Source organism: Mustela lutreola, chromosome 1 (assembly GCF_030435805.1).
Source record: "Mustela lutreola isolate mMusLut2 chromosome 1, mMusLut2.pri, whole genome shotgun sequence".
Lineage (NCBI taxonomy): Eukaryota > Metazoa > Chordata > Mammalia > Carnivora > Mustelidae > Mustela > Mustela lutreola.
Window position 1 is genome coordinate 202,532,763 of NC_081290.1, and position 20,925 is coordinate 202,553,687.

Consider the following 20,925-nt stretch of genomic DNA (forward strand, 5'->3'; position numbering starts at 1 on the left):
CTCAGCAGACCCCTATGTGGCAATTAGAACCTCTGCCTCCCCGTCGGTCTATCTGTCTTCACCCTGTGTGTCATATGGACATTCCTCCAATTGTCAGCTCTCTGGAGTCCAGGATTCTCTGAAAAGATACATGGAAAAGTGATAGTATGTATTCAGATAAGTTTAGAAAGACTGAGGCCCCCAAGATAAATGGGGTACGCATGGGAATGTTCTTTAATGTGGAGATCTCCTAGCTTTTCTTTACACGTAAAATCGCCAAGAGGGAGAAAAAGCATGGAGCATTTTCCAAATTTAATCCAAAAGAAAGCAATCTTGAAGTCTCAAATGAGAGACCATTTGAGAGGAGTCCGTCACTGAGATGCCTTGATAGTTCTGTGGAACTAGTCAAATGCCATTAGTGAGAGAGGTGGGTGTTTCTACCCCACTGGCTCTTGCTGAGGTCTAGTCCAGGCATGGCAACCCCAAAATTCATGATGGAGGCCCACCATCAATCACAAATACAAACTTATACCAAAGTTTTCCGTGTGTCATCTGCCATTATCAGCGGACCCTCAGCCAAGACCCATCAAGCAGACTATGGCAATGGGAAAGCAGCATTTGTGTTATGCGAATCTGTAAACTGTGTGATGCAGTCCATTCTCCTATAGCATCGCAGAAAGCCAGCTATATTATTGCTGACTTTCATACAGACTGCTTGCCCTCATCATGTGACATGGACATTGGAAAGTGAGAAATGCTGTACAGGGAGGCCCCATCATGGCCAGGATCCAAAGGGAGCAGGGTCATCTTTTCTACCACGGACCAACAGCGTCCTGAGCACCTGCTCCCTAAGACCACAGAGATTGCCGGGGCTCCCAGAATCATGGTGGTTCTTGGGGCCATCTTGCTTGTGCTGTGGTGCCATGGGATCAGAAATTCCTGAACTTGGTCTCCAGTTCAGTGGGGATAAGATGTGTGACAGAAACCTCATCTGGAAAGGGACTTAGGTCCTTTGTTACCACATCAGTCCCCAAGCTCAGCACAGCTCTGGGAAATGTATGAGTGGCCAGCTCCCTCACTTTCCAACCATCACATCTAAGGATGGAAGCATAAAGCACGTTAGTGTTTCTCATGCTGAATCTTGTCCTACTACTTTTGGTTTTTGTGTCTTCCTTTATTTACCCATTCCCACAGAAATGTATGTGAAAGTCAGTATACAAACTATATATGACAAATATATAGCGGCTGTATATAATATATGTGTTTGTTTTCATTTTTCTCTCCTGTATGTCCCTCACCCGATTTAGAACTAAATGAGCCTACAAGCTCAACTTTGTTGCAAGGTCAGTATCCCCCTTGCTTTATGGTTTTTCTTCCCTCTCCTTTCTCCTGGAGTCCCCCTCCAGCCTTCCCCACCTTTCATTACCTATCTGTGAAGTTGCTTAGAGGATGCTTGTGAAAACTAAGGAAGTCACTGGAGCTGATGGAGCTGGAAGGGTAGTCCTCCTCACTCTGCTCACACCTTGTCCACACTTCCTCAGGAGTACCAGGTGGGGGGAAAGAAAAGGACCATTAACTTCTCAAAGCCTAGAAATCTGTGTAAAGGCCAAAGGTAGAGAGCATGAGTCTAAACCAGTAGGAAGACAGTCCAATCCACCGAACAGTTTTCATAACAAGAATCCTATCAGTGGGCCCTGAGCAGCAGAAGCAAACACTGTGTGCATGAAGATTTAAGTATCCCCAATAATGAATCAGGTGGTTCAAAGCAAGGTTCTCTAAGGAAGGCAGGGAGTCAGGGTGCAGCACACATGTTAGTTAGTAAGCTGTGACCTGGAGTGGGATGCCACTGAGATCCAGTTCAGAACCCGACATTTAGTAGTTCTGTGCTCTTGAGCAGTCACTAAACATTATTGAGACTCAATTTCTTCTTCTATAAAATAGAATTGATCTGCCTTATCTACCTTAGAGTTGTTCCAACATTCAGCAGAAACTGCATAGTAAAAAGGCTTTAGAAACTGCCAGGTGCATTTTGAATCATTCCAGTCCAATCTCCAGATGCAGACTGAAAGACAGGAATTTCCCTCAGTGCCACCTCTTAACGTCAAAGCTCTTCTCCCTGGCCACTTTACGTCCTAATCCACTTCAAGCCCTTCCCCATACACAGCTCCTGCCTCTCCTGCTTGTGTTTGCACCACCTTTTCAACTTTCTCAGGGCCCACTAGCATGCCATAAGTGATTCGCAAGGGTCCACGGACCTCGCAGAGGAGGTTCACCAAGACTGTGCATGAGTGTTTGGGCTGGAGTGAGTCCAGCCGAGTGGTGGAAGGAATCCATGCTGTGTGTGCTGCTGTTCTCCTCCAAAGGACAGGGAGGACCCTACGGTGGCCCAGCAGGAAGGCAGCTACGAGGCTTTGCCCCCCTCCACCCCAGTCCCTGACCTTTCTCATCCCACTTGCCCCCATACCCATCCCCCCACATCCCTTCCTGTCTGGCTACAGCAACACTCATTGGAAGCTGGCAGTGGACCTGCAAGGTGAGAAAGGAGATGGAAGGAGATAAATTGCATGAGAAGCTGTTTGACAGATGAGGAAAAATACTTTCATCACAAAAAGATTCAAGGCTGCATACTTCACCTTAGTGATACAGGGTGCCGTAGCGACGCACCGCGAACAGGAAAATGAAACAAAGAAATAGAAAGTAAAAGTGAAGTCAGTGAAAACATTCGGGTCCAATTTATGATTCAACTTATGTTTATTGAACCCCGATGCAGGGATATCCACTGATGTAAAATCAAGAGTGTTAGGAAAGGAGCGAACCGTAAATGGTAAAAGGGAGGCATGAGGAACTGGAGCGAAGACAGATGGTGCTACAGGCTGTGCTTTCAGAAGTGACCGAGCTCATTCTGATCACTGAGCTCTTTATTTCCAGAGGGAATAGGAGCTTTTAAAATAGGCAGTGGCAGCTTAGGAGTTCGTATTTCCCTAAAGGTGTACTCACCCGACAGAGGGGGCATTGTCCCACACCAGAACCGACAATAACAAAACAGACCAGAAACAATCACTTCCGGCTGCTGCAGCTGAGCCGGAGCAGGACACTTCATGACCAGCCTCCACCTGCAGAGACAAAGCTGTCCTGCCTCACTCCTCTCTACTGCAACAATAAATTTGGGTAAAAGGATCTGTATGCCAGCTCTCTACTCGGCCTCTCAGGCTGCTCTCAACCCCACATCCTTCTTTTTGAGTACAGGGCAATGGGTCATTGCCAGAAGTTGTAGATTGTAGACATCGGGAATGTTCCAAGGTTTGGATTCTGTGGTCTTTACAATAACTGTTAGACTCTTTGTACAACGGAAGAAAACAGACCGTGTACCTGCGGCATTTCTCCCATTCACTTGTGTTCCTTTTTTTTTTTTTCCATTCTTTTCTTATTTATTTATTTAACTTCCTCCTCTGCTAGTCTCCCACAGAATAGAGAGCTACCTATCTTCTCAGGAAATACCCCTAAGTTATGCTCATCTTATCTCAGAAATACCAACCAAGATTTATACAAATGCATGGATTTCCATGGACAGGGTACACTTGGCTTTAAGAGAAGTTCTAAGCTGTTTTGTTACTCAATATCTGGACAGACTAGAGAGATTCTGATAAGAGAATTTCATTCCTCCTCAGCATTTGCTGCCACCCTTGAAGTATTTCTCTGCTCCCCTTTTGCAAGCACAACAGATTGCATGTCATCCTCTCGTATTAATATTTGGTGGTGCAGGACTCCTGCCATGATAAATAAGGACTCAGGGATGCGCCACCATCCCTCACCAAGCTCCCTCACAGGCACGTGTGCCGGAACCCACACTGCAAACTCAGCGTCTTGGTAGCTGTTCATTTCCCATCCACTGTCTTTCGTCTTTTATCTCCTAAGCATGAAGTCAGATTTGATGGTATCAGTGGGCTGGGAAAGGTTGGCTGATTAATGCCTGGGAACCTCACAGTGACTGTCAAACCAACTTATTAAAGAATGGGGAGTAAGTAAACTCTGTATCAGAAGGAAAAAATTGCAGCAGGAAAGATGATCAGTTCTTCCCTGCAGAGGATTAAAGGTAGTTAATTAGGTCCAGCCATCCAGCAGTGAGCATTTCTATGACACATGTGTCTAAATACTGAAGGTATAAAAAGACATTCTCTCATCCTTTTTCTAGATGGTGAATATATCCATCCTGGCATGCAACCAGCTCTCCTCTGCCCATTAGAATCAGACAGAAGCCTTGTGCTTACCTAGGTACTTAGATTCAGCTGCAAGCATTGGCTTTGGTGGCAAAAAGATCACATTATGGATTGACCAGAGATATTGACTCAGAGGCTTGAGGGGAGTGCTTCTTTTTTCTTTCTTTCTTTTCTTTTTTTTTTCCTTCTCTTTTTCACTCTTTCTTCATTTTGGATATTTTACCCAGTTCTATCTGGCTGCTCATTAATATGTCAACAAAAAAATATATCACAAATTTTAGTCAAATTCTTGGCAAGGAAAATACATGCTTGAATTATCAGGGATTGGGTTTTTTTGTTTATTTGGGTTGTTTTGTTTTGTTTTGTTTTGTTTTGTTTTGTTGAGAGCCAAGAATGAACTCAGAAACATGAGCTGCACTCAGCTTGGAGGCTCAAACAAAGCCCACACTTCTGTAAACAGGGGCAATTGTGATGCCATCTCGAGCATGATATAGAAAACATGTTTCCTTGGTACCAAGTCAAAGGGAATGGGATGGAGTGTAGCATCAGGGTAAATATAAAGAATATCGTGGCTACATTTCCCCCCTCATCGTGGTGAGATGTAAGGCGGAAGTAGGACATTTCAGTTAACTAGAAGTTTTGAAACATTGCTGTCTGGCAAAGCTCAAGGATACATTCTAGCTAAGGATCAATGTCAAATTGTCCTTTGCCAAGGTGGACACTGAAGAGTACTGACCTTCACTCAAGTAGCATGTGTTACAGATTCAGGGAAAAGAGTAGCTGGATGGGGACAATTCAGCTGAAGTTGTTTACAGATCTTTGCCTTACAAAAAAATCACAACTTGTATTTAGATCACCGTGGAAACGTATGCTTTCAATTCATTTATCTTTCTGATAGTTCCAGCAAACCAAACTACCAAGCAGAACCCTCCCCTCTATCTTTTCTCCAGCAAAATCTAAACTTGCAACCTACCAGTCTGTGGCTGCCTGCCCCCAAATGTTCCCTACATCTGAACTCTTTGTGGTTTGGGGTTGAAGGACTATGACTACTTTATTGTTCTTCATCTTTCCTCCTGAAGTCACCCTTCTTCTTGGTACAGAGGGACTCAAGTCAGTCGTACATGAGTGAGGCACTTCACAAAAATAGCCCCACCTTGGCTTCCGGGTGGTTCTCGAGGCCCCAGCAAATCACTCCAAGGGACTGTCCTCACTACATGCACAGACAACATGGCACCAGCACACCTGGCTTTTTTTCTACCACCTCAACCTGACATCAGATCTTCTGTGAAACATGCCTTTGATTTTTGATCATACATCACCCTTTCCATCTTTTTCAGAGTGGCTTCCCCACATTGCTAATGTCCACTTTGGTCGAGAGGGATATCTATTTCAGGTGCCCTGAAAGAAAAATAAAGAGCTTGAAGGCATACATTTGTATTCATCTCAAATTGGTCAGATGTTTTAGTTTAGTTTAGGTTGAATTATGTCTAGGTTGTCTTTCCTTCTGTATGCAAGGACATTTGCACAGAGAGTGGGATCACTTTCATGCAAAGAATTTCATGCATTTTTTTTGTTTTTTTATTTTACTGAGGTATAATTGACAAATAAAAATATGTTTAAAGTGTAATCATGTTAATTTGGTACACAAATACATTGTGAAAGGATTTTGCACCCTCTCTCTATCCAGGCTGAACAGATACAGAGACCCCTAGAAAAAGAGGGAAGAGGGAAGTAAAATATTCCAGATTGGGGGCACCTGGGTGGCTCAATCTGTTAAGCAGCTGCCTTCAGCTCAGGTTATGATCCCAGGGTCTTGGGATCGAGCCCCACATTGGGCTCTCCAGTCAGCAGGAAGCCTGCTTCTCCCTCTCCCACTCCCCTGCTTGTGTTTCCTCTCTTGCTGTGTCTCTCTGGGTCAAATAAATTTAATAAAATCTTTAAAAAAACGTATTCCAGATTGGGCCACTTCCGGCCACCCATACTTCTACTATTAGCAGAAAGTATCTGTGGATTGTTCTGGAGGCTTGAAGTTGGTGAAATGTGGGTCTTTTGTGGTCTAATCATCCAAAAAGAGCTGGCATCACAGTAAATTTCCACAGGCAGGTCTTACTTAGCAAGTGCAAGTGCAGAAGCATAGGTGTGGGTCTTATTGCCGGAGGTTGCCCTCTGGACCAGCTTGATATAGTCTGAGTTCTTCAGGGAGGTCAGGCACCACAGGTCTGGGCCCTCTGGCACAGTGTTTATAAAACACATAGATAAATGCCAAAGTTTTATACTTAAATGTAGCATGGACACCTATGTTCAGATTGCTATAGTATAATCCATTTGTTACCAGCCAATTTTATACTTAAGGCTTACAGACTTCAACTAATTAGGGTCCGGTGGCCAAAGAAAGTTGTACAAAGAAGTATTTATTGGCTTGGGGCCCCAGGCTCCAAGATGTACTGAGTCTTCTGCTACAATCAGATGATTGCGTTGACTCTCATTGGATCAATGATCCAATCTGATCATCATTCATATTCTGCCCTAGCACCCCCCACCCCCACTCCACCTTCCCAGCAAAGTGGAGAGATGCATATATGAGAGCTGGGCTGTGGTCAAGACAGCAAGAGCCAAGGGCAAAGCAAGGGCTTCTGACTGCTTTCTACCTTAACAGTGGTTTATTTTTAATTTTTTTTTTTTTTAGAAGTGAAAACTACAGCCCTGACCCCTTGGAAAGGTTGGTATATTTATTCCCAGGCAGCTCTGCCTGGGGCGTATGGGTGTCCCAAACTCTTCACCTTTTTCCCGGATGCCTTGTCTTCTGAGCTAACCCTAGGAAGCAGCCCAGTGGGATCCTTCCCTGACCTTGGGCCATCTCTATGACAATCTCAATTAACCTGTCTCCAAGGACCTGCCATTCCCTCTGGGTAGCTTCCACCCATAGATGTCTAACTGCTGTTTGCTGGCAGCACTAATGAGCACCTGCCAGGGCCCAGAATAGCTCCACGTCTTGGCTGTTCCATACCAGGCTGGCCTCTCCTCACACGCGGATGCTCTAATGCAATGATGTTCTTAGACCTTGGCCTTGCATGCTGTCCTCTGCTTACCCTGTTCTGTCTTCCTCTCTTTCTAACTTAAGCTGGAAGGGAAGTGGTGGGAGGGAGGGGAAAATGGAAGGAAGGGGGAGGTTCTTGGGTGAGTCACTTGGCTACGAATTAAACAGTGTCTTATTTGAGGCTTTCATTCCTGCTAGATGTTTCTGATGGATAAATTGACAGTCATCAGAGTTCTCTGGGACCCCAACTATCCTGGTAATTAGTCTTGTTAGGCCTCCACAGCTCTCTAATGAGGTAAAGGGAATAAAGGCATCCAAGGCAGAGTGGAGGCATGGCCGTGTCATGAACAGTGGCCTCATCTGTGTGGCCCGTATCACCAGGAGGAGGGGCTAGCTGCTGCTCTGGCCAGCGTGCAGGCTCAGAGAGGGCCCTGCCCCTGGCTGCTGGGATCCATACCTGCCTGGACAAAAGGCCCTCATCTATGGAATTCTTTCATAGCCTGGAGAGTGGGGTATAGCCTGTGTGGGCCCCACCTTTCCCTGTGTCCAGGTGGGACAGGCCCCATGGCCTCACTTCTCTTCTCCTCATTCTTAGAAGATGTGTAAGTTACACACAGTAGCAGCCCCAAGCTAGTGGAAAGAAAATTGTATTTGGAGACAGAAGTCGATGGAGCTTGGGGAAGTCACTTAAGCTTTCTGAGGCTAATTCTCCACATATGAGAGCTGAAGAGAACAATCTTCATCTCGAATCTGAGTGTCTTTGAGGGACTGGGACACCGTTCCAACTGCAAGAACTCTTCCTGAAATCCTAATTGATATGGTTTTACTTCTATGCATACTTCCCCTTAAAGTATAAAACTTTCACCGGAAGTTTTACTGAAAGTAAAATCTTTCAGGGACTTTTATTGGAAATAGAAGAAGAGTGAAGCATATGTAGAAGAGAAACAGAGATAAAACAGAAAGTATGGAAAGAGGGTTTTGTTTTGGTTCAGTCGGTCTTTTGCTTTTTTCTCTGAGTAGAATCTTAAGAGAAAATAAAACACACAGACAAAGTAAACATGAACATATCAGTATGCATCAAAGCATTTTGGTTTCTTCCTTCTTTGAGCAAGCATTTGTTAAATACCTGCCCTGGGCCCAGTTAGACACAGGCCCTGCTCTTAAGGAGCTTATAACACAGATGAGGAAATACATGTTCGATAAATAAAGAGAAATAGATCACAGACAGTGTGTATTTTAAAAGCTGGATGCATACAGTGCTATGGAAGCAAAACAGGAGCCAAGTCAAGGAAGTCTGCGTGGAAGTGGAAACTGGGGACCAGAAAAGAATCTGGAAGGAGTGGGAGTGATTTGGGTGAGAAGAATTTCAGGCAGAAGGTTGGAGGGTATGCGGATGGGAAGGAAAGGGAACGTGGCTCACACACGCACACTTGAGTAAGCATGCATGTATGTGGCGCCTGTGTGCTTCGGAGATGGGGAGAAACCAAAGAACAAGTGGCAGGAACAGTGGCTGACGATGCAGAGAGCAAGAAGATGAGGAAATGTAGGGCATGTTCTACCAAGGAGCTGGGAAGTTTTGTAAAGGCTGTAGGATCACATGGGTTAATATCATGATGAATGTGGACTCATAGCAACACCGCTCTGGAATTAACATAAAGAAAAACTTCAAGGGGTCAAGGTCACAGGGGATAAGACCCAGTCTGTGAACTTTCATGGCAACCAAAAGGAGAGCTGATGCAGCTGTCCTCTTTGAGAGGACACCGGAGTACCCTTGTCTCAATGTTTCTTCGGGGTCAACCTCTGTTCCCTCCTTTTTGTGACCAGTTTTGTCCAGGTCAGGGTTCTTGGACCTGCCCAAGAGAAGAATGGGTTAGGGTGAGGGGAGAGAGCATGGGGGCGGGAGAGGAGGCAGGCCAGATGTGGCCCCAGTGCAGTGGGTGATGGTCCCCTGTGGGCTTCAGACAGGAGAGAAACAGAAAGGCTCTGTGAGCTTGTCCAGGGTAACAATGCAGGCAAGAGGAGGCTCTGGCACACTTGGTGGCTTTTGCCTTTCTTCTGTGGGAAGAACTTTCTGACACAACAGGTCAGAGCCCCTCTCTGCAGGTTCTCTGTGATGTGTCCCAGCAGGCAGCAGAGCCACAAAGGAACTCTGGGGGCTTAGCAAAGAAGCCAAAAACATGGTGCCCAGAGCACGCACCTATAGGGGCGTCCAGGCATTGTGAGGAAGATTGGGGGTTGTTTGCACACTCACAGCTGCCTCCCATGCAGCACTGCAGAGGCTCTGGCTGCAAACACGCTTTTCGGACTCTTCTTACGTGGTAAGGAATCCAGGTCCCTGCTGGACTGTCTGCCTGGCTTGAGGCAATCTCCATTTTTCTCCCTGGAGACTCCCACGAGCTGGACAGCCCCAAGAGGAGGGACTGCAGGTGGGAATTCCAGAGCCATTAAATGCAGAGAACTGGCATTTATTCTCTTCTTCTTTACCACAGGGCATCTTCTGAGCCATGGCCAGGACTGGGAGTGAGGATGGGAATGTGCTGGAGGGAGTGGGGGAGTGGGCTGCAAAGCTGTGTGCAGGTGCTCAAGAGAGCATAAGAAAGGCAAGAGGGAAAGAGCCAACTGCCAACAGATGCATGTGTGGCCCAGAGTACACCACACTAAGCACGCAGAACACCCTTGGAATCCTCATGCCTTGTGCATGGGAAAATGGAGTGCAGCCACTAGGCCGGCCCCCGCTATTTAAGCTGGAACCCAGATGCTCAGAGGCCTCAGAAACAACCTTTGTGGCTCAGAGTTAGTCTCAGTAGCAGGCAAAGGTCTTGATGTGAAAGATCTTGGAGTAGCCCAGAGCAGCAGGGGTTCTCCAGGGAGAGAACGGACCACCTCAGCCTAGAAGGCATGGTGAGTGGCTTCTCTCCTGGGGTTCCAAAGAATGCTCTATGGACAACAGAGATTGAATGCGCAAAAAAGGAGTCCTGATGATGGTTTACAGAAAAACATTCCATGGCAGATGCCTTTCGTTTTGTGTTACCTGGAAGTTTATTTCCCAGCTGGTGAAGAGCAGAATACATGGGTTTCGGGCTTCTTATCATGAGAACTTGCACTGCCTGGCCTTGGAAGTGCTGTGAATCCGACAGCACAGACTGGAAGACCGAGTCCATTTTGAACTCATAAACATCTCTTTAGCCACTGCCCCAGAACCAGAGATTTTTCTCAAAGGTCTAGGAATTAAAGTTAGATGGGCAGTGCTTCCAAGGCGAGGGGCTCTAGGATGTGATGGAGTCATCCCGTATGGAATTGAGAAAGCCTGGTTTGATGCTGATCTGCCTTAGCCGGAAGCGTCTCTGATGGTTAGCCTCCAAGTCAGACAGGCAGGCTCTGGCTTTGTTTTTTTGACCCCGGTGTGGACATGGGCTTAGGGGGGATACCAGCCTTTAATACCTCCATTAAATTCATCACAACAGAGCACTCCAGAGCAAGTCTGACAGAGTGCCCTGCTGCATTAGGTACCCACCCCCTCTGGGCCTCCAAACCTGTGTGTACTCTTCTTGAATCATGGCTCTATTTGTGAGGGACATTCTTGGTCAGACACTTTTATTTCAAAAATAGGGAAACTGCTGGGATATTTCATGCACCTCGTGGTTCCTGCCTTTGGCCCTGCCTCCTGAGAGTATCTGTCTGCAGGCCAGGTTGAGGTGCACCTTGCACCTGCAGATGTTCATGGTGGTAGGCTCTCCCTCCTAGTGTCCACATAAGCCTTCCCTCACTTGCACGTGGACAGCAAAAGACCGCCTATTTCTTCACTTGATCCCACCTCGACATCCAGCAGGCTGGTTCTGGCCTTTCAGGGATAGGATACTCAAGCTAGGGCCTCTGTGACCTTGTCCAAGTGGGGAAGAGGCCAAGTGCTGCAGGCGGAAGCTCAGTGCCCAGCCCGAGATAGAGTGATAGACAGAACGGATGCCGAGTCCGAGGCGGCAGCAGCAGGGAGACAGATTGTTGTGTCCAGCAGGTCCTTCCCTGCCCAACAGGGTGAGCAGCTGGAACGTTATATGCACATTCAAGGCAGACACTGCTCAGAAGTGGTCAGACGATGATGCAGACACTACAAGGCCTCACTTCCTCGAAGCTCTTTATAGAACATGAATTAATGCTGCCACCTTTTCTTGACCCTGAGCCCGTTAAAACACAGTAGAGGAGTTGGGACCACCAGCACACATTAACCTGAGCCTCTTGTTCTCTCCGTGTCAAGGAAAGCTCCCCGTTATACAGTGTGTATCCACGGGACCCAAGCTGTGGAGGGTTATTTCTAGTGCGCCCCCCCCTCCACATACGGAGCGGGAACATGAGATGTCCCAGTTAGAGGGACGCCTCATCAGAGGCAAGGCCTAATGACAGCAGATCGCGTTACAGATGGTCCCTCTTAGTCCAGGCAGCCCATGACGAGTGTGTTCTCTCCACAGGCCCCGGCGCGGTCAGCGAAGTGAACAACGGGACGTCGAGGAGGGCAGGCTGCATCTGGCTGCTACCTCTTCTGGTCCTGCACCGACTCCTCAAGTTTTGATGTGAGTGCCACTTCCCCCACTGAGGAGAAGCTGCTGCCACAGCAACCGCCCACCACAGCAATGGCAACTCCGACAGCAACGAGAGCACCCCTGTTTCTTATGAGCTAGAATCAAATGAAATTCTGAGACACAGAGCCTAATGGGACACAAATTCGAGGGAGGGAACAAAGAATACTTTGGGAAAACGCGTTTCAAAGGGAAATTGAAAATCGCCTTGCAGGCCTTGCAGATCCGTAGGCACAGCTGAGTTTTCTTTCTTTGCCCGAACGGAAAGAACGCACACCTGACTTGGGACCCACGCGCAGCTGCATTGTGACCGGTCTGTGCGCAGGGTGCGCCGGGCTCAGCCACTCTGCCCACTAACGTGCCCCCGGCAAGGAAAATTCTGGAGTCGGCCATCCCAAAATTCAATAGAGATGAACACAGAATGAGTTGTGCAGGCCCAGATGTGCCACTGTGGCCCCTTTCAGAGACTGTGCTACTGTTGTGTGTATTACAAAATGCAAAATTAAAGGAAAAAAAAAAGAAAAAGGAAACTAAACAAGACAGTCTGACAGCTACAACAATCCCACAATCAACAGTCACAAAAAATATTATTAAACTTTTGTTTTTCTTTTTTTTGGTTTTTGTTTTACTACATGGACATCATGGATAATAAGGGATTCTGGTTCATTATTAATTTTATTAATTATATTTTCTGATATGAGCCTAGAATTTAGTGCAAAAACAACACAAGACTAAAAAATACACAAATGAAAGGGGTGAAGAGAAGTATGTTTGTTCAACATTAAAAATAGTGTGCTTTTTAACTAGGTTTACAACTGGTGGACCACACACCGGGCATTAACCGCCTGGTGAGGCTATGTCAAATCCACCAAAAAAACATATACGATTTAACCACCATCTCCACCAGCGCTACAGATTTCTCCTTATTCTGGCATTTAATGCAGACAATACTATGCTTCTACCTGCTGTTTAGAAATGGAAGGGTGATCCGCACTGTATCTTGAGTTTGTTGGCTATGCTTCTTTTGATGACATATATTATACAGTATATATATACATATATTTTTTTTGTTAGAGTTCTAGCCATTTTATTTCTCAGCAGGGTCCTTTCTCAGACATTACTGCATGCTGTATATGGCGTTAGCTGTGTGTTGATCTTCTAAAAGATGATAGAGTTTACTGGTAATTGTGTAATCAGCTCCTGCCTTTTTATTTTCCTGGGTTATTTACACGTCAGAGACATTTATAAAAAGTGAAAAGAGAAACAAAACAAGACAAAACACTCATACCAGGCGCAGCATCTTTTCCAGGTGTGGCTCTCGGAGGGGAAGGCCCTGACAGGAGGCCTGGCTTCTCCATCATGCCTCGGGGCGTGAGCAAACAGCAAGTAACTGAACCAACTAAACAGTCAGTAACCACTTGCTTTAGCCCATTATGGGAATCTCTGATGCCTTTGTGACTACTGGAGAATTGAATCCTCTCAGTTCATTTTATTTAATTCCCCACCTTTGTGTGCGTGTGTATGAAAGAGAAGAAAATGCAGTTTTTAGATAACCTTTTTTTCCTCCCCCGAAGTCTGGGAACGGGAGAGGCCTCGGGGAAGGGTCCTGGATGTGATGAGGGAAAGTGGGATTGGGGGCTAGGGGAGGGAGGGGTTGTCTCTGACTTGACATTAAAAAGTGTTCCATGTCCCTCTTCACCTGGTGTGGTACCTCATTCTCAAGCGGGCGGCAGGGGTGAGGGGCAAGAGAGCCTGTCTGGCTCAGGTGGGAAGAATATGGAGGCAAAAGTGCATCTAACTCAAGCCACTGATCTCTAGCTCCCTTCGTTGGGGTGGAGCGGCTTCCTTCTGTGGATGTGTTCTGATGACAGATGGGTCCAGAAAACTACCTTCATCCTCCTAACAGAAGCAGAGGAGGGGTGGCCCTCATGAGGACTGCATCTCCAATGCTTTCCAGACGGTGCTGACTGAGGTTTGCAGCAACCTGCTGGGGTCCCAACACCCCACTTCATAACCTGAGCAAAATGCCAAGCCCAGTTAGGGAAAGGCCTTTATGTGTGATTATTTCTGGGAGGCAGCCTAGAGAAGCTATCACAAAAAGAAAAGATGGGGAGGAAAAAAAAAAGTTAGTATTAAGTTAGTATTAAATAATCTCAAATTTTATTAACCGATGTTTTAGGGACTTTCTTCCCACCATGCCTAACCTGCAAAAACTTGCCTTTAGTCACAAATAAGAGAAAAAAAATAGATTTTAATATCAAATAGTATTCATATAATTCTAATCTGTTCTGTTTGATTCTGGGAATTAAATAAGTAGCTGCAAATTCACTGAGAGGCAGAAATGAGGTCAGAGCCGAAACACTCAGGGATTACCGTACCTGTGTTCTCAGGGCTCATTTCCACCTGAGAGGAAGGCAGCTATGCTCACCACTATACCACCAACGCCGACCTTCCACCTGAGAGGAATAGGTCATGTTTAGGAAGGAGTAGTTTTCGGTTCTGGCTGTTACTAGCAAAATTGAGGAATGATTGTTGGCTTCAGATCTCTCTGTGTTCTTTTGATAGTCCGTCCTCACCACCAGGGGCCAGCTTCCCCACTTCTTCCTGGCAACATGATCTGCAGCAGTCTGCCCAAACCTCACAGAAATTTGGCAGCTTTGGAGTCACCCCTTCCTTGTATCCCAGAATTGCTAAAGGTGTGGGATTTGAGTGTCCTTAGACTGAAAGTGGATTGGGTCAGATTTACCAGTTCTCGCTTGGCTGAAACTACTGTAGGCACTGGTGAGAAGATTTGCATGCCGGTCGTGGTGTTCAGGACATTAACGTGGACACTGGTAGCTCCTGTATTGCTAAATCTGAGCCCAGACACCTCTGAGTAAAATGTGCCAAGGCATCTACAAAGAGACACTTCCTAGAGTTTGCTGGTCTGTGGGAGGATGGAGACACATGGCCTCCATTTGAATCAGAGCTTTCTCTTTCATACTTAACTGAATATGCTTTGATCACACCTCCTCCATGCTCTCAGGAGGGACTGGTCAATCATGACCAACTCTATAAAACGGCATTGATGAGGAAGACTTTAATTTACCTATTTGAGAATTCAATAGCCCTTCTTGCCTTGTGGTTCTTTAGTATGCTGGTTATTCAAGAGCATGGGTCTTGTACAAGCAGCTTTGTCATGGGCATGATTAACGGGCTCAGCAGGTAGGAGAACCTACTATCCTGCGGCAGGAGGGAGCTCCTCTCATCTTCGGCTTCTTGTGCCACATGAGTCCCAATCTGCTAAATTTCACTCTTTAAAGGGAGGAGGCGTGTGCTCACAAGAAAGGACCTTTATTTAACCAGATGCCCTGTTTAATCCAGGAAGACATGGCTATTATTTAGGAGCTTATAGAGACAATTCTCAGGCCTGTCTCTTTTCAGGAAAAGGAGCATGGCTAGAGAGTTCTTGTTCACTGAAGAAAAAGTATCTGAAGTTATTGTTCTTGGTACAGGTACTGATGCAAGACCATTCCCACATGCTGGCCTGGATTTCAGGTGTACTGGACTCTGAGATTTAAGTCTACTTTAGGATTCATCCAGCAGCAACCCCCCCAACTTTAGGATATCTTTTGGGAGAGCCATGATTTAGATCTTATCCCATATTTAGGTTTTATCCCTTAATAGTCTCTCCTGTGATTAGAAGGTATGGTGGTGGGGACTGTTCTAGCCCTAACCACTCTAAGAGAATTCCTAAAGAACCCCATTCATCTTGTTTCAACAGAACACTATCTGTTCCTTTCTAACCAAACAGATGTGCAATGGCTCACAAGTTGTAGTTAAGACTTTCCCCATAATTCTTCTGCATGGTGGGTTCAGATGTCTCACCTGAAGTATAATGAGTACTTGTCCAAGGACGGCCTTCTGATGAGCGTAACTTGCAAATCTGGAACTATAATCACAGCTGATGATCCACAAATGTTTGTTTTTGCTGCTGTGGATGGTGATAATGATGATGATGATGAATGACGGTTATTGTTCTTCAAGCTGGAGATAAGTTAGCAAATGAATTAGCACTAAAATGGGACTGAGATTAAGCACATTTCACTAGACTGACCTATCTTTATTGTATATCTCGGTTTAGAAGGGAGGGCAGTCATACCATTCAATCACAGAAACATCCCTTTAATGTGTGCATTTGATTTTTTTAAAAATGTAAAATCCGGGATCAGCAAAACAGCCACCATTTTTTATGCTTACAATGGTCAAATTCGAGATACTTCTCAGAACAGGAGAAAAATCTATGCAAAAGGAGAGATATGGCATGGTAGATGGTCCCTGCTCATGATGAAACATCTTGTGTTTCTATGGCCAAGTGTATATGAACATGCCAGCCATTTACTCTTTATCAGATAAGCAACTTAAAAGAGCTAAGATTAGTGGTATCTGAAAGAGGCACTGAGGCACTAAATAATACTTCTTTCCAGCATTAAAAAAAAAAAAAAAAAAAAAAAAAAGGTAAACTAAATCCCAGATCTAATTTGGTTCACATCTTGCTCACTGGGATTTGATCTTATAGTTAGCGTCTCCTTTATCTTCACAAATTGCTCAATCAGGTCATTCTAAAGCATCAATGCTTACCTCTCTCTGCTTTTAATTCAGACATTATTTCCATGAGTGTCCAATTCTATCTTTCTCCAAGGCAATAAATGCAAATGAATATGCCCGTGATTTGTGAGTAAATGAGATCTCTGAGTCTCTGCATCTTCATTCTAATTTTTCAGTCCCTCACAACTTCCTATCTCTCCCATCTTATCCACATTATGTGACTAGAACAACAGAGCTTTCTACAGCAGACTGTTCAATTCCTGAGCTCAAGATATGATCACTTGTTATAATTTATGTCTGGAGCATGTTGGTGCATTATTTTCTATGAAGGAAGCTTAGTTTGGCTTTCATTTTCTGAATGTTGATCTTACCCCCATCCATGCTTCCATGTAACTTAGACATTGCTTCTGACATATTGTTAAGGTACATGCATTTATTTCTGTACTTCAGGGATTGTTAGTATTATTAGAAAATGAATTGTACCTCTGCCATCAAATATCTATTTGATTTAAAACTTCCTAGAAATATAAGTTGGTGGCCATAGCCTTTATGTGGTTCCCAGTGACTCTGATTGTAGAATTTCTAAATATCAGCGCAGTATTTTGGATACAGAACTGAACTGCTGATCAGCAGAACTAAGAACTAGTCCAGATTCTATTATTAGCTAGTCGGGTTCTCTTTATCTTTTGTACAAGGCTTTATGATAGAGGATTATTAATCATTTTTAATCTTTAAAATTCAACCATGTAATTTCAGACTTTATAATATTTCTGCAAGTAAAACTTCAGAAAGTTGTGTTTTTGATAAATGACAATGGAAGGTGTGAATTGGGGTGAGTTCTAGAGCCAATGCATCGTCCTTGTTCCCAGGATAGCTTATAAGAAGGGGACATGCAGGATCAAAGCTGCCATTTCTACATATTTTTAAAGTGACTCCGGAAGGAGAATTTGAGGGATAGACACTGAAGCACCTGGAAAGTAGTGTTGTCAATAAAAGACAGAGGCTTTTCCTAGAACAGGAAATAATGCTAGCCCCAAGCTGCTGTTCAGTTTTGCTCTCTTTGTGACGCAAGTAAAACAAAAGGATAAATTGTGTTACATCTTAAAGTCTAGGGAAGTAAAAGATACTGGGGCTAGACAAAATGCTCAGAGTTCTCACTAGGGGCGTATGCGTGCACACATATGCACACATGCTTTTATGTGCATGTGTGTGAGGGAAGTATGTACTGTAATTATTAAATTACATAATCCTTCAAAGTAGATTGCACCTGTTATTCTCAGGATTCATCTTTAAAACAATGGGATAGAATGATAAGATGAGAAGTCTCCAGATATAATGTTTAATAATTATATCACGTCAACCTGATAAGTGCTCTACTCAAGAGTCCAGAAATGTTTGTGCAGGTCTCATTTGACATATTTGTGTATTGTTGGTTCAATTCTAAGTTCACTGAGTGCCCCTCACCTTTCAGCTTGACCCTAGACTCTGTGAAGCGCATGAGGATATAAGAAGCAGTGGGCAAGGATTAGACTAAGTTTGGTGTTGGAAACTGCTTGATCTCTGGTCCCTTTTTCCAAATGTGTGTTCCTGGTTACTTTCCAAAGCTTCAGTTTCTTCTGAAGGTTCATTTGCAAGGTTGATGGAAGGATCAGGTGGAGCCCTCAAGCCATATCTTCTGCACTCTGAGAACTGCAAAGGGAAGAAAAGCACAAGCCATAGAGCACACATGTGGGTGAGGGCATTCTTGTCTTCCTTTGGAAGGAGGGAGTAGAAAGAGAAGGAGAAACAAAATAAATGCTTTATCATGTCACCAATCCAAGCCAGTGCCATGTCATTCTTTTCATTTCTGTCCACAATTACTCTCATTTGTATTGGACACTTGGAAAGGAAGACAGACAGGAACTAAGATGTAGAGTAATAGCTTCTGTCTGGTAAAAAAACAAAATTCGGTTCTCCAAGGGTCCATCATAGAGTTTAATAAGCAAGAAAAATGAAGATAAAAATGATAAAATAGAGAAGAAATAAAAGGATACAACTTATTCTTGAGCCTGTATGTGAGAGGTGGTATAATTATACACACAGCAAATGTGTCTTGTGGTGCCAAAGTAAATTTTTAGAGGATAAAAGTGAGGCCCTGACTCCTTCCTCACCAGTCACTATGAGCACCATTCCTAGACAGGTTCTTGGTAAAATACAATCAGATTTTGCACATTAAAGATAGCACTTGATATTGCATGCCAATTTCCCCTCATTTTTTGAGGAATCAGTATAGATAAAGTAGAGAGAATATGAAACAGGCAGGCAAAGGATGCATCTAGCCCAACATAGGCTGGGTTTCCGGTGGGATCTTCGTACCTTCCAGGGCCTTGATTTCCTAATTGCCAAAATGAATGTTGGACAAGCTAGTCTCAAAAGGCCTCACAAGGTCTGAAACGCTCTTGACCTTCTCTATTCTTCCATAGTTCACATCTATTTCCCCAAACAAGAGAAGTCCACTTCTGAATTGGTCTTGTGGAGATATATAAGATGTATTGCTATTCACACTTGACTAGGAAGGCCCCCTTTTTCTGGCATGGAAATAAGGATTTAAAAGGCTACCATCTCAAAGTTTTGGATGTTAGGCTATTCTTTGAGAATCTGAAGAAAAAAATACAGTCAAATTCTTAAGACGAGAAATCCAAACAAATACACATGCTCCAGAAATGATTATAAAATGTTCTAGATGGTTATAGATGGCTTGTGGACTATTCTAACCCATGTTAAAGAATTCTACTGTGATGGTTCACTCTGGATTTCTCTTATAGGCTGCTTTAATTTCTCAAATATTTTTGATAAGGATTGTGTCCTACATGCTTTGATTTTTAATCAAATAAATGGAAAGCAGCCACTTCTGGAATCACCCAGGGAGTCCCATATGGATTAAAGCTCATCATGTAGGAATCAAACCAGTAATGATGTAATTGCTCAAGCTCTTTGCCTACAAACTCTTTTTGTTGACTGACTTCTTACAGTATGTTCCTTACTCTGACAATGACACTGGTTTGGATAACACCAAACTTCTTGGTGTTTTTATTTGTACTAGCTAGTAATTCTGACTCTTCCTGTCAGCCAAACAGCTCACAATTCACAGAAAGCCAAGGAGATTGAATCATCACTGTTTCCTCCCCATGTCTGTTAGTCCTAAGGTGGTCAGGACATTTTCCTTAATAAAAACGAATTTACCAGACACTCTATGATCCAGAATAATGGATAATTCATCCTTCTCACTAGCATTCTCTTCCTCATGTTCTGGGTACAGGATGTCCCCCTCCAAGAATGAAAGGCTTTCTTCATCCAGGGAGCATTTGATTGAGCCAACAGTATCACAGCATGTGTGTAAAAGGGTCAGGCAAACCATTTGCCCAGCCCTAGTTCTGAACAAGAAAATCAATATTCCATGGTGTAATTCACCAGTCAGAAGTAATCGCCCTCTATCACAGCAGCCCAAGGGCAGCAAATTCATTACAACGTGTTTGTTGCCATTCTCCCATGTACCTCAACACTGCTGCTTTACAAATACGTCAGACACCTGGCCTCCTGACCATTTTTGCATTAATACCTGTCTTTTCCCCCAGCTACATGTAGAATCATTCTTCTAAACACTGGCACACTAGGAGCATCTATATTAATGTCTCATCATTCTTTGTCTTCAAAAATATTAAAGAATAATCAGTCAGGTAGATTCAATGGCATAGGATTATCTGAGCCCTGGAATACTGGGCATCAAATTAGAATTTGTGATTAGAAGCATAGGTTATTTTCATTAACAAATGTAACAATGTTAAGACACATCCCTGAACTATCAATGAGAGAGTCTCTCTGATTAAATAACTTGCTACTAGTTCACCTATGTCCTCTTTAGTAACATTTTTTCCATACATTTCTCTTTATCTCCTTTTCTCTTCTCTCATTCTATTCCTCCAACACAGCCTAGATTTGTACTAATAACCTAAGAAACTGGAGATCTAAGAAGTTGACAAAAAAATCAGTTCCAGTTCCCATGTTTTACAATAAGCATTCTGAAAGTAATCACAACTTTGAAGAAAGAAATGTGATCTGGTTGGGCTATACCTAGGAATACACATTACCTTGAGTTAGATACATAGTACGCTGAACTACACCTACAGGCTTGGTAGACTGCTAAGACAGTTCTACACTACAAACTGCATCAGTAGATACTAGCCACTTGGTTAACTTGAGGCAGAAAAGCTGATTTGACTCTGACATATTTATCCAGCTTTAACCATTTAGTGACTGACCCAGATGAGCTACATGAACAGAACAATTACCAAAAAACTCCAATATCCCATTACCTCAAAATTTCCTTGAGGAGTGACATTAACAACATGGCTAATAAGGTGTTCTTGTCATATCCCCCATTCTACTACAATTTGGTATCCTTCCACAGGCAGAAGTGTCTTTATGGGAGCTGTGGGATCCAGAACCATATGCCTAAGGACCAGAAGGAGTGTTACCCATCGTGAATCAAGTAACA

The 20,925-nt window shown here is 44.1% G+C and overlaps 1 protein-coding gene across 8 annotated transcripts in view; it reads left to right on the top strand.

Annotated features, from left to right (window-relative positions):
• The window catches only part of NTM (neurotrimin), a 939,822-nt gene extending 926,428 nt beyond the window's left edge, over nt 1-13,394 (top strand). For 5 of the 8 annotated variants that reach the window (XM_059185198.1, XM_059185255.1, XM_059185207.1 and 2 more), the window contains 3 exons: nt 1,287-1,322; nt 6,883-6,915; nt 11,697-13,394. In XM_059185198.1, coding sequence (XP_059041181.1) covers nt 1,287-1,322; nt 6,883-6,915; nt 11,697-11,797 — 170 coding nt within the window. In that variant the 3' untranslated portion in view covers nt 11,798-13,394. The remainder of the gene's footprint in view (nt 1-1,286; nt 1,323-6,882; nt 6,916-11,696) is intronic. The other 3 variants (XM_059185216.1, XM_059185227.1, XM_059185245.1) reach the window with 3 other exon arrangements.
• Nucleotides 13,395-20,925: the final 7,531 nt, after the last annotated feature.